Raw genomic sequence first — 13290 nt, 5'->3', positions numbered from 1 at the left:
ACCTACTAGTGCCATGTCAAATATGCTAGACGTATAAATAATAATCAGTAAAAGTCATGGATTGGCCCATAATTTAAGATCGGGACTCTTTTCTCAGGACCCCCTCAGTGGCTCAAATGAACTGTCTGCAAGCTGCGACAGCCTCCCAGAAACCCCAGCCGCCAAGGTGAGCTTCACCACAGAGGAGAGAACACTTTGGTGTTTTTTGCTTTCACTTTATATTTTTTTGGGAATCAATCAAGACCGAAATATCATGACCTTGGTACATAGCCATACAGCCATAATGGGTGCCTGCCGTTTCTCCTTTTCAACAGGACAACGCGCCCTTGCACAGCGAGCTGTCAGCCAGCAACGACAGCCTTAGCGAAAACACAACCACAAAAGTAAGACCTGATCAGTAGAACACTTTCACTTGGGCTTTTTTTAGGGGCGTGTCTCTGTATATTATTTTGTTGTCCCCCCCCACACGACCAGGAGAAGAAAGGCAGCTTTGGGGCGATGTTCAGGAGGCCAAAAGCAGCAGAGCAACAGGTGAACCCTCATTAGCTTCACCATACTAAATAAATACAGAATTGTTATTCAAATATTTTTATTGACTTTCACATATATTGTACACTTACAAAAGCACTCGGTAATAAGACAAACATAAAAACATTCAAACAAATTATTGCTTGTCATTATGAACAATCAGTGATAAACAAAATACTAATATGCTATACTACTTTACTAAACTAAATACTATAATAATGCTGTTGTTCCTGATGTATCTATGAAAACCATGCGTCATTGTTGTTGGTAGTAGTAAGTGTGGCAATTGTTGTCAAACTTTGATTGTAGAATTGGGATTAGAGTTATAAGCATTTTATTTAAATTAGGTTAAGTAATGATGATGATAATAATGATGATAATAATTTGTCATAATCATCAAAATATTTTAGGTAGAGATATAAAATAATTGAAATACTTAAAATAATATATATATGTTTTTACATTTATTCATCCAGATAGATACAGGTACTCCTCACTTAACAACCTACATAACGACTTAACTACTTAGCGACCGTTCAGACTTCGGACCAGCTCTCTGACCAGTCGCTATTGTAGGCTGCATACAATAGCACGGCATGCGTGCTGCGTCTGAGCGTCAAGCATCTCATCGCGCATCACCGTTCTCAGTCTCGTTCCTGCAGTAATATTTTATATAAATAGTATACATATATTCTATGTTTATATGAATAATATGCGTGTGTGTGTATGTGTACAGTATATGTGTATATTACTTCATTCTCCTTGATATATAAATGCATAATCTTGACATTTGACCCCAGGTAGATCATAAACCCTTGAATATATAAACAACTCATTGAAATCGGTTATCAGTTTAGTGCTTTTTATCCAGAAAAAAACGCAGCTCCTCTCTTTTCCTTTCTCTTTCTTCTCTCTTATTTCCAAAGTGGTGTTGATCATGTCCTCGGAGCGCTCTGAGCGATTGTAAAGTGATCTGGTTGTCTGCGACAGCGGGGCAAGAGTTGTTTATTTCCCCTTTAACAGCCATTTCTTCTTGTTCAGGATGGGGATAACATGGAGCCACCAGAGGGTGGTAGCCAACTTAGACGCAGGAGGACCATCAAAAAGAAGCAACGGGTGACTTGTCATTCTGTTATATTTTTCAGTCGTTATAAAAAAAACACATATGAAAGAAAGAAAATTGCGTTTATGGAAGTGGCGTTTATTTCACACTGCAAAATGGCAAAGTGTCAACAGGGCAGAAAGATTCAGATTTTTTCTGTTTGTTGAAGCCATTATTTTTCCACCCTTCCCTCAGGTAGTCTCATTTCGAATCAAGAGGACACTTCCTGGAATTCCGATGCCAAACCTTTCTGCACAGGTACTGCCGCCATCGCAGGATGTTGAGCGGTTACTTCACTTTGTGTTTCCCGAAAATTTAGTTGTGTTAAACGCTATGTTCCTGTGTTTGCCTCATAGAGCTCTGACAAGCTTCCTCTTCTGGAGGAGAGTGTGGAGATGCAGGAGTTGGCCCCAGTGCAGGTTGGCAGAGGGAGGCAGAGCTCATAAGGGAATATACATCGGTTGTGTACTCGTGGTAATGGATTGTTTTAATAATTGTGTGCGTGCGTGTGTGCTTGTTTGTGTGTGATCCAGGAGAATCAAGTGGAGATCCAGCCTGTGGAGATGGCAGCGTACGCCACAGAAGAGGGCTCCCTGGGGGGTGAAGAGGTGTGTGTGTGTGTGTGTGTGTGTGTGTGTGTGTGTGTGTGTGTGTGTGTGTGTGTGTGTGTGTGTGTGTGTGTGTGTGTGTGTGTGTGTGTGTGTGTGTGTGTGTGTGTGTGTGTGTGTGTGTGTGTGTGTGTATGAGAGAGCCTACTAGATGTTTTGTCTTGGTGTCAATCTTGACATGAGTTTTTTTGTTTTCAGGAAAGGGAAGCCTTAATGGAATGGTGGAATAGAGTTGAAGGTGCGTTCGACCAGAATCCAATATTGGCCAAATTTGTTTTGTTTGTTGAATTCCCGGAATCAGTAAATGTGCATTTTAATTTAGATATTAAACCGCAGGACAGTATACTCCAATGATTAAGAGAGTGTCAAAGTAAAACAATAAAAAACAAAAAAAAACTTTTTTTAAATTAATGAAATATCCATCAGAAATTGTAACCAAAATAGAAACAATAATGGCCACAGAACTCAAATTGGAACACAAGGTACCAGAGTGATCATGTTTAATCTCTTTTGGTTTGTTCATTTATTTGTTTTGTTGTCCCTCTGCTTACTTTATCAATCCCTTTGTGGTTTTCCAGGTTGGGCAGAATGGAACGATACGACCAATTTCCAGGAGGAGGATGAGCAGATGTGAGTAATTATTACATTACATTACATTGCATTTAGCAGACGCTTTTATCCAAAGCGACTTACAATTATTCAAACACCGACGGACGCAGCCATCGGGAGCAATTAGGGGTTAAGTGTCTTGCTCAAGGACACTACAGCATGCTAGCAGGAGGAGCCTGGGATCGAACCAGCAACCTTTAGATTACTAGACAACCAGCTCTACAATTTTCACAACCAGAGGGGTGAACTGTGAAGGCAGAGTAACATTTTCAGGGTTTCATGAGGTGAGGTGGCTCGATAGCACCGGATAACCGCAACCAGGCTCAATCTGGACTACAAATGCGGTTCTAAATGAACAGAGGTAGGGAAAAATTCCAGGTAGAGAATGTAACAAAGTCCTGCCAGGGTTTCGCTGCAGCCATGCATATATCCAGGTGATTCCACCCTTCAGTTGGACGACTACGTACTACTTATTTTGAGCTACTTAATAAATAATCAGTTTTGTGTAGACGAGGGGTGAAGCCTGAGTAGAGCGTGCAGGAGGCAGGAGGTGACGCAATAACGCTGCAGAGTTTTACAGCACACCCAAGATGGCGGACGAGGCTACACACTTATCAGTAGCCTGGCTTTTTTTTCCCCCCAGAAGTGCAGTATTTATTATTATCAAGTAAAGCATCCAGACAAAAAAGCATCCAGTTTTTACAAAATTCCCCTAAATGTTAAAATTCAAGCATTCAAGTCCCATAGCAACAGGGAGAAATTAAATAAATTGGAATCTTTCCCTATGAGATTATATTGTATGTTGCCATGCTTGCGGGGGGCACGCGATGCAATGTGCGCGCAGCAGAGTGCAGATCACAGGCGCCTTGATGGGGAGTCTCCTCCCAGTGATCAGTGCTCCGCTGTGCTGCTCTGTTTGCCTAAAGCGGCAAAATGCCTAGAACGGGAGCTGGGGGTGCCATGTGCCTTTTTATTTTTATTTGATTTTTTTAAGCACCTGCCCCTTTTAAAATTTCTGCATGGGACTGTAAAAAGGTGTGTTGAGTGGAGAGGACGACAGCTCTCTCCCTCCCTCTCTCTCTCTCTGCTCCAGTTTCGGAACACTGCACTCACCGTTTCAATGCTCAGATTTTTTTGTGGCGGATTAAAAAAAAAAAGTCCGTCATCAATGTCAATCGCGATAGATGGATATGCTTCTTGCACGAAGATTCACACAAAGGTAAATAACTGTTGCATGATAGAGACGCCCACTCGCTCGCTGTAAATGATCCGGATAATACCTGCTCTGTTCACACATACTGCTCAATCGGACATTGCCCGGACTTTGTACTAGGGTGCTGGCTGGGTAATGTCCGTGTAATATCTGGGTCAAATGATTCGGACATTTGCGTTCACACATACAGCTCATCCAGCAGTACTTGCTTATGCTGTTATCTTGCTTCACTTGCTTCACTGTTTTGGGTAAAAGTGGCTTTTTCTGTTTTTTACTTATCCGGAAAACACCATGGCTCAAGCATTTGCACATATTGTTTACAGTCAGTGAGAGTGTTGACATCAAGCACAGTTTTTATGGTTAATAATTGGGGGAGGCCCGATCACATTCTAGTCGTAATCGGATTTATATCCATAAAGTGTACCCCAATTAGTGGTGTAACGGAATGTAGTTAGTCCACGATCCGTACAGGTCACCCCTCACGGTTCAGCACACGTGTGAACCGCGGAATCATTGCAAAATGTAACCATCATAGTGAAATACAGTTTTACTATCGCTGTAATTAATAGTTACAGCAATAATTCCAGAAATCTCGATGCACAGTTGCGGTGAAAAGCAGATAAACAACACAGCTGTGTGCTGTTTTACTCTGAAGCGCAATGATTGGTTTGCCGTACGTCGTGCTATGTTGCTGCTACTTTACAACATGTCATCAATGAGCTGTGAATGAAGCCAATATCGCGGCTATGTGTCTCCGTGTCCACCATATTGGAGCTGTCAAGATCTGCAAGCAAATACCATGTTTATTGAGACTTCTCTACATAATTAACTGTAACTCGCTTAATTCTGAACCGATTTTCATGAAATTTAGTTTGTTATAAACATGAGAAATTGAACATGATACTGGTTTCTTATTGGAGGATCTAATCCTATTTTTTCATTTACTATCATGTTTAAAGAAAGAAGGTATCGTGCATGCCTCATATTGAACTTTCATTTAACAATTGAACATTGAATATTTTACATTTTTTAACATTTTATTTAAACACTGGATATCTTAAACAGGCATGGGCATTTGCATTTGCCATGGGCAAAAGTTCCTTCCTTTAAGTGATTTACAGAATAAATGGAAAGCAAAGTTATATTTGTCTCCCTTTCTTTTTTCTTTTGTTTTATTGCTTAACTGAAAAACTATCCGATCCGTGACTCAAAACCGTGATACAATCCTCACCGTGAGTTTTATGATCTGTTGCACCCCTAACCCCAATAGTCATGATCGGATGGTTGGAATCAGAAAAACCGGAAGTTGCCTCACAAAGGCAGTAAAAGGAGCTACTCAATTTTATTGTGGGGGTGGTTGGGAGAGAACTTGAATAATAATAGGAAGACGTGTGTATATCTGTACTGTAAGCTATTAGCAGCTGGTGAACGCAATGATACACTAGAAGCCTACCGCTACTAGCTAATGCTAACAATTAGCTAGTAGCTTCAGTGCTGCTCTTATGTACCCCCATCTTAAGCAGCACTTAACCATGAGATACTTGAGGTTTGCAGAGCAGTGACTCGATAATAATAGTGTCTGTGCACCAAGCTTTGTTTACATGAATGCACAGTCCCCCACTTCTGGTCTTACCGGAGTCATGAGCCCGGAGGCCGTAGCGCCCTGTTAGCTCTATGGGTTATCGAGAACCATGTTGAGCCATGTTTCTGTGAAATCAGGATGTTGCAGTCCATAATCCTTTTGTAAGTGGTGATCCACAGCCGCAGCTCATCAATTTTGTTCGCCAGAGACCCAACATTTGCAAAGAAAATGCTGGGCAGATAGCTGGTGAGGAGTTAGCTTTAGCCTAGCGGCCAGTGTAGCCGGGTTGGTAGTCTCCGTTGTCTTGGTGATCTCTGGAATGAGCCGGAGAACGTCAAAAAAATTGTCAATATTCCAAGATCCGATGTTCAAAAGTTCCTGTTGGATGTACGAGATGTACGCAAGACTGTTCTGAGTTAACAGACCTGAAACAAATAGGCAGATAACTACAGAGTACATACGCTGCCATCTTCCATGAAGGTTAGGGGGGTGGCCGTATGTGCAGCTGTCCTATCACGTGAGCATGATCAGATCATGTTATGTATATGTCATTGAAGGACGGCATATATAGCCAATGAGACCAAATTATAAGAAAATTCCTCCGATCTGGATATAAACTAAGAATGACATCAATCCTTATTGGACAAAACACAATATCCATAACGAAAAGTCCTCTCATCCGATCAATCCCCCCCTAGAATAATTTTCAGATCCCAGTCCCAGGCAGGGTTTTTAAATTGAAGTGTTTTTTTACACCGCCTAAGCCACCTTGGAGAAATCGCCCTGTAAAATGCATTGTTAATGGTTTGTGCATTTATTGGTGCAGTTCAGCTGTCTCGCCAGCAGATCGTGCTGTGTGACACCTTCCTGTTCTAACTTCTGTATTTCTATAAAGGTATCTTTTGTGTTGTATTTTCTGTTGGTATATCACTTTATGTATTGCAGTTAGTTGTATGATATATTCTCTTAATTCCATATGCAATTGTTCTAATGGTGGCCCTTCATGTGGTCCACGTAACACAGGCACCGGCATGGGTTGATCCGAAAGCATTTCATGCGGGGTTGAATGCGTTTCTCGGTTAGCTTGCATGCAGTAGCTCATTAGTGCTAGCTGCAATGTGTCCACTCACTTTAGTTTCGTGCTTGCACAGATTTTATTTCTTTTCACCTTAAGCGTGCCATTCACTCTCTCAATTTTTCCCTGTGTTTGTGGGTGATACACACATCCAAGCCTTTGCTTTATCCTCAGGTGCTGCATCACTTGTTTCACTGCCTTCTGCATAAATGATGATCCGTTATCTTACCTGGTGTCTGTTGGAATACCAAATCAAGGTATTACTTCACTAGTGAGGAAGTTTATCACTTTCCCTGCTCCCCAGGCAGTCCGTCTAGGAGAGCACTTTCTTGAGGCAGTATCGCAGAACCTATCAGTCTATCCAAGCAGAGCTTTCTCTCCTTAAGATGGTATCATAGACTTGAGTTTTCCTCTGACCAAGCAGTCCCTCTCTATTAGAGGTAGTATCTCATGAACAAAAACTCACTTCTGACCAAGCAGATATCTATCAAGACTTATCTCCTTAAAGCGGTATCTCCGGAGTACAACTTACTCTAACCATTCAGACCCTCAAGAGACCTTTCTCTGAGGCGGTATCTTAGAGACCTGCCTGTTCAGTCCTTTATAGTGCCTTTCCTCTCATTTCTACCCATAAAGCTGAATCCATTGTTTTTTTATACATGCACATGCTTTTCTCAATTGCTGTTAAATTTATACTTTTGTTTTTTTAATTGGAGAGTCCTACTTACTGCTCAGCCTCAATCGGTCAGCATTAACCACACAAAGCTCCTAACTAATCAGTAAGAACGTCGCTAACCTCTTAAGTTGAGGCGGCCGCCTGCTGTTTGTGTGGCCCAGTGCGGACCCTGTTTCTCAAACCTGCTCGCAGCGCCAATTCTGTCGTGGAGAAACCACACTGGGCTTCTTTCACAAACAGGCAGCACTTGAGGCAAAGTTGAGTTCACAGATAAGACTGAGTGAGGTCTGCAGAATACATTAACAAAGTCTGGGCTTGTGGAATCTTATATTCTTTTCAAATCATTCGACTCCTAGTTTTCATAATGTCTTCAACATCTGGACCTCTCATTAGGTGTTCTTCACTCCTATTTTTCTGACCTTATGACCCACCAGATGGAGACAATAACTTCCGGGTTCAAAATATTTCGGTAGAAGCCTAGTCCGTTTCTGAGAAAGGCTTCAGGTCACCCAGAGTGACCCACACCCCTCCAGCTTTGAAGAGGCCTCTCTGGCGAGATGCTTTCATTCTTATTCACGTTGTCTGAATACGTTGTTCATATGTCTAAATACAGTATATCTTGGTTTCATGCAAATGTATAGTTCATGATGTTGATTTGTGACAACAAACTCCCTGCATCACCTTTCTATAGGTGATTGATGGGGGACCCCTAGGAAGCCTTCCTTATCTTTGTCTAATTGTGGCATACACAATGCAAAAACATGTTTACTTATCTGTTGGTTCTCCTTAAAATGTTACGATATATTCTAGTCAGTTTTTATATTTATGTTGAACATTTCTGTGCTTCTATTTCATATTTCATTCATAACTGTAGCTATGTAGTTGAATTTTTCCATTTTTGGCAATTATAGTAGTAGCCAGCCAGCAGTGATGAAAAGATTCAGCTTTTTTGAAGATTCGGCTCAAGATTTATTGAATTCTCTTGGTTTGTTTGATTCAGTTGATGTAACTTGCATATCTCTGACTCCTGATTCTGAACGGGAGCCTGGAGTTGTCACTTCCGTTAGCGTTGTTGCATCACTACCAGCCAATCAGAACTGAGCAGGAGGTTGAGGTGTTGGTAATGGAGGGACAGAGGTGACTAAACATCATCCAGCCGATAGCCAGGGTTGAGCGTTGAACATAGAAATAAGTCACAGTGGATGGGCCACACCAGGAGGAAATTGTCTACTGGAACCTTAAAAAGTTTTCTTGCAGGGCAAACAAAGCCAGAAGAGTCAAATGCTTCAATTTCATTACACACTTCAAATTTGTTACTAGTTCCCTGTCCAGTCAAATTAATACTAGTGATATTGGCCCGTAACTACAATTGCAAAACATTCATATAACATTCACAACTTTCATATTATTTCCTAAATTAACATGAGCGTTTTGAAGGAGTTTTGAATATTTTTTAGATGCTCAGCTATTGCTGAGCACATTTATTTTATTGGTTCCTTAATATACACTTTGTCAAATTTGTATGTTGTTAACCTTTTGTTTACCTCTAATTTGGGGTTTGTACCACGCAGTATTAAAATATTTGTTTAAACGAAGGTGTCTATGATTACTTGAGATTCCATGTAGTCCCCTAAAAAGGGGCACTTCCATAGTCGATCCCATCATTTCTTATCCCTTATGACCTTCTACTCTCCCACTCAGGGCTGTGGAGCAGGCTGCCGACCGTGTCTTCATGGCAGCGCGCCTGTTTGTGTGGCTCTTCAACCAACGGGGGGCGTCCTTGCAGCACCGCATCCTGGAGCTGCTGGCCCAGGCTGACGCCGCTGACCAGTTCCACAAGAGGACAGTGTCGGCAGCTGTGGGCGGAGGGGTGGCCAGCGTGGCTGGCAGCGTGGCCACAATCACGGGGCTCATCCTGGCGCCCTTCACCTTCGGGGCATCGGTCATCGTCACGGCGGTGGGCATCGGTGTAGCCACGGCTGGCAGCATCACATCGGCGACGGCAAACATCACTGACACAGTGCACTCCAACATGGATCGCAAAAAGGTGGAAAAGATGATCCAGGGCTACCAGGACGAGATCAAGGACATCCAGGAGTGCATGGAGTTTGTGCAGGTAACATTTTTTAGAACCGCATGTCAAAGTTTCTCTTCACTGTGCCAGTCCAGAGTGGGTGTGGAAGCAGCATAGGTGATTAAGTTCGCAGAAGATGTAGTTAAGAGTATTCATCTTGAAAACCTTCTCTGTATCCCCATCCCATAGGAAGGTATGGACACTCTCCAGGAGTGGGACTTCGAGAAGTATTCCGAGAGTGCTGCTAAGAAGGCTTTGAACCACAACATCAAGCATGTGATGAAGGAGGGCGGCCGTGCCGGCAAAGCCCTGATGATCAACACCGATAAGCTGATCAGCACTGTGCAGGTCCTGAGTGCTGCCAGCGGGGCCGCCAGGGCCGCCAAGGCCATCAGCATCACCACAGGGGTCATGTCTGCCCTCTTCCTGGCCCTGGATGTCTTCTTCCTGGCCAAAGACTCGCACAAGCTCCACAAGGGCGCCAAGACAAAGTTCGCCACAAAGATCCGTGAGGTGTGCAAGGACCTGCAGGGTGGTCTGCTGGAGCTCAACAAGGTGAAGACGCAGCTGCAGAAGACCATGGACGGCATTGAGCTAGAAGAGTACGAGGAGGTGCAGGAGGTGGAGGTAGAGGTGGAGGATGAGCTGGAGACAGACCCGGAGAAGCTGGCTGAGCTGGAGCGTGAGTTGGACCTTCTGGAGGAGAAGCTGGACAAGAAGGTTGAAGAGGAGCGGAAAGGGAGCAAGATGGCCAAGGATGGGCAGAGCATGAAGGAAGAAGAAAAGAGGAAGGAGGAAGGCGAGACAAAGGGGAAGGAGCAGAGCCTGAAGGGGAAAGGAGAGGTGGAGGAGGAGGAGACGGAGAAAAAGGGCTGGGAGGAAAACAAACACAGTAGGAAAGTGGAAAAGGAAGAGAGAGGGAAGGAGCTAGAGGATGAACAGCGAGGGAAGAGGGAGAGCGTGAGAACCTCCAAGGAGGAGATCTCGGTAGAAGTACTGCAGCTTGAGACGGAGGAGGAGGAGAAGAATAGGGGAGGGTCGGTGGACAGAGGAGTCCCAATCGAGAGAGGGAGTGTTGGGTGCGAGCGAGCAAAGAAGGAGGAGGGGAAGGGCGAGAGGGGAAAGGCGAGGTGGACAGACGGGTCGGTGGACTCTGAGAGGGCAAAGAGTGGGAGGCGGCACGAGAGGAGACACTCAAAGAGCGAGAGAGATCCCCAAGGAGAAGGGATGGAGGCGGAGAGGGCGAGGGCAGGCAGGAGCGGACGACACCACAGCAGCAGGAACGAGAGAGGTAAGGACGGCAGGAGCCGCGGTGGCTGTCCCGTGCAGGGGGAGGAGGAAGTGCGGAGACGGCGCGAGACGGAAAAGAGGAGAGCGGATGGAGAGTGTTGGAGAAGGAGCAGGGGGGAGGGAGAACGGGGAAGGAGCGCTCGGGAGAGAGACGCCGCTCACCGCGGATCTCGCCGGCGCTCCGACCTCCTCTCAGATGGGGGGCTGTATATTTAATTTCATTTAGTAGATCGTGTCCATACCTTTTACTTTTCATACATCTGGTGTTTCGGGGAGGTGAAAGTAGGAGTTTTAAGAGCTCCACACACTGAAATCTACGTTTTTAGGTTTTCATATTTTTATTTGACTTTTTTCAGGGCAAGTCCTTGTTGTTATTTTCCAAATTGAATTATATTCCACTTTTGTCTTTTTCAGGTTTAAAACCAATGTAAGCCTTGTCATGGGAAATGTGCCTGAAAACAGACAGAGTGAGATTCTAAATATGTGTCTACACAATGGAAGCTTAGTGCCTTAAAGTTATTTACACTCTACAAATGTTTCTAGAAAGATGTTTACACTCTATTCACTTTATCAAGGTGTTTCATTCGTCTTTGTTGTCCTCTGGGTTTTGCTTCTTTATAAAAAATGTTTCTGTTCGTGCCATCATAGTTTTTTACTATTTCAATGTGTAGAATGGAGAACTTATCTGTCTGGGTTCATTTTACTGACAGTGGTATTTTTTTTTCCATTGGTGCCGGTTTTCTAATTTTTCAGATAAACGTGTCATGGATTTAATTTTTATAATAAAATATATTTAAATATATATATATTTTTTTGTATCTTTACACGCCCTGTAAAGCATCTTTGCGTACCTAGAAAAGCAATATATAAATCCAATGTATTTGTGGTGTGGGGATGGGATGGTTTGAGCCACACCTGACCTGGATCTAGGTGATTGGGTAGCATACCTGTTGCTCGGTGGTTGGGCTAACGAGCAACCGGTAAAAAAAACAAAAACATCCTCACACTCACTCAGGATAGCATGTTTGATCTGCTCCTGGCTAATTTCACCTAGCCTCCTCTCTACAATAGACTGTGTCTACAACACATCATCTTCTGTGTTTCTGTGCCGGAGGGCCCTGAAAACGCACCTTGGGTGGCATGTGGCAGGCGGAACTGCCACAGTGGCACCTGAATAGGGACTCTCCGGCACAGAAACACTGAAGACGATGGGGTTTAGAAAACAGTTTATTGTGGAGAGGGGGCTTGATACCACAAGCCCCAGAGCAGATGGACATGTGTCATGACAAGGCCTCCTCTCCTGAGTGTGTGGTGATGGGGTTTTACGGAGAAACACATAAACCGGTCCCAGAGAGCACAAGGAGACCCTGCACCCCTGAGGCACACACATACAACCCACCCCCACATGCAGGCACGAGACGCAGCTGCAAGCACAGAACCCGGGCCGTAGATGCCAGGCACAGAGTCAGGTTTCGCACCGACAGACTGACAACCTGCCTGAACCGCCTGCCGCACCAGCGCCCCACGCAAGCGCGAGGCCCACCCCACCACAACCAGCCAGACACCCCATCCAGTCACAAGCCCCGGGAATAAGATTTCAAAACACCATTTCCACCATAACCTGTTGAAAATAATGCTTGGCTAAATGTGTGAATTGCAAAATGAACTATTGATGACACAACAGTCTTGAACACTTTCTCGTCTGTCCTTCATGCGGAGCAGATGTGTTTTGCTTTGCTTCTATTTTCACCATCTCAGCACCTTTTTCCTGTTGCAACACTTAAAGAAGAAACAGCGGCTCCATCTAACAACTGGACACTTATTTTCCAACTGTTCATAAAGGATTACTACCAGCACTAGCTACATTGGACACGGCTCTCCTCGCTTCAGTAAGCTAAACTTATTAGCAGCAAGATGCCCCCCTTCTCCACAGACCACTTCCACAAACTTCTACAGAAGATTGCAGTGCTGGAAACCACAATTCACCTGTTAGAAGTGAACGTGGAAGTGAATGGACTATGTGGGAACGACACCACTTTACCATGGACTCAAGTCAGTGGACAAGATAATGCTAGCACACAGCTAATTAGCACCAACAATACGACCAAGAAACAGGAGGGCTGTGTACCGGGTAATAAATTTCCTCCCTGGTACTATTTCGCTGCCAAGTTGCTCTCAAAAAAAGAACAATCTAGACACCTCACTAATGGACAATTATAGGCCTGTATCAAACCTCCCGTTTTTAAGTGAAATTATTGAAAAAGCTGTTTTTCAATTGTCCACAATATAGTATTAGACCGACTGGAAAACTGGGTGGGACTTTCTGGCACAGTACTAAACTGGTTTAAATCCTACATAAAGGACAGGGACTACTTTGTGTCTGCATGTCATTTTTGTCTGCTCAGATGTGTAATTACCTACAGAGTTCCCCAAGGCTCCATTCTGGGGCCTCTTCTGTTTATCATCTTCTTGGTCCCACTGGCTCAGATTATGGAAAACAACAAAAATTTGTTCCTGTGATTACGCAGACGAC

The 13290-nt window shown here is 44.0% G+C and overlaps 1 protein-coding gene across 1 annotated transcript in view; it reads left to right on the top strand.

The window, feature by feature from the left end:
• The window catches only part of LOC307238416 (uncharacterized protein), a 36465-nt gene extending 24951 nt beyond the window's left edge, over positions 1–11514 (top strand). Inside the window, exons 35-45 of the mRNA XM_080011383.1 lie at positions 98–166; positions 315–383; positions 475–531; positions 1570–1644; positions 1826–1888; positions 1987–2049; positions 2164–2238; positions 2437–2476; positions 2817–2868; positions 9095–9509; positions 9657–11514. Coding sequence (XP_079867509.1) covers positions 98–166; positions 315–383; positions 475–531; positions 1570–1644; positions 1826–1888; positions 1987–2049; positions 2164–2238; positions 2437–2476; positions 2817–2868; positions 9095–9509; positions 9657–10973 — 2295 coding nt within the window. The 3' untranslated portion in view covers positions 10974–11514. The remainder of the gene's footprint in view (positions 1–97; positions 167–314; positions 384–474; positions 532–1569; positions 1645–1825; positions 1889–1986; positions 2050–2163; positions 2239–2436; positions 2477–2816; positions 2869–9094; positions 9510–9656) is intronic.
• Positions 11515–13290: the final 1776 nt, after the last annotated feature.

The sequence above is a fragment of the Zeus faber genome, assembly GCF_960531495.2.
Source record: "Zeus faber genome assembly, chromosome: 12".
Taxonomy (NCBI): domain Eukaryota; kingdom Metazoa; phylum Chordata; class Actinopteri; order Zeiformes; family Zeidae; genus Zeus; species Zeus faber.
The sequence above is the reverse complement of the archived record's forward strand: the minus strand, read 5'-3'. Positions and strand labels throughout refer to the sequence as shown.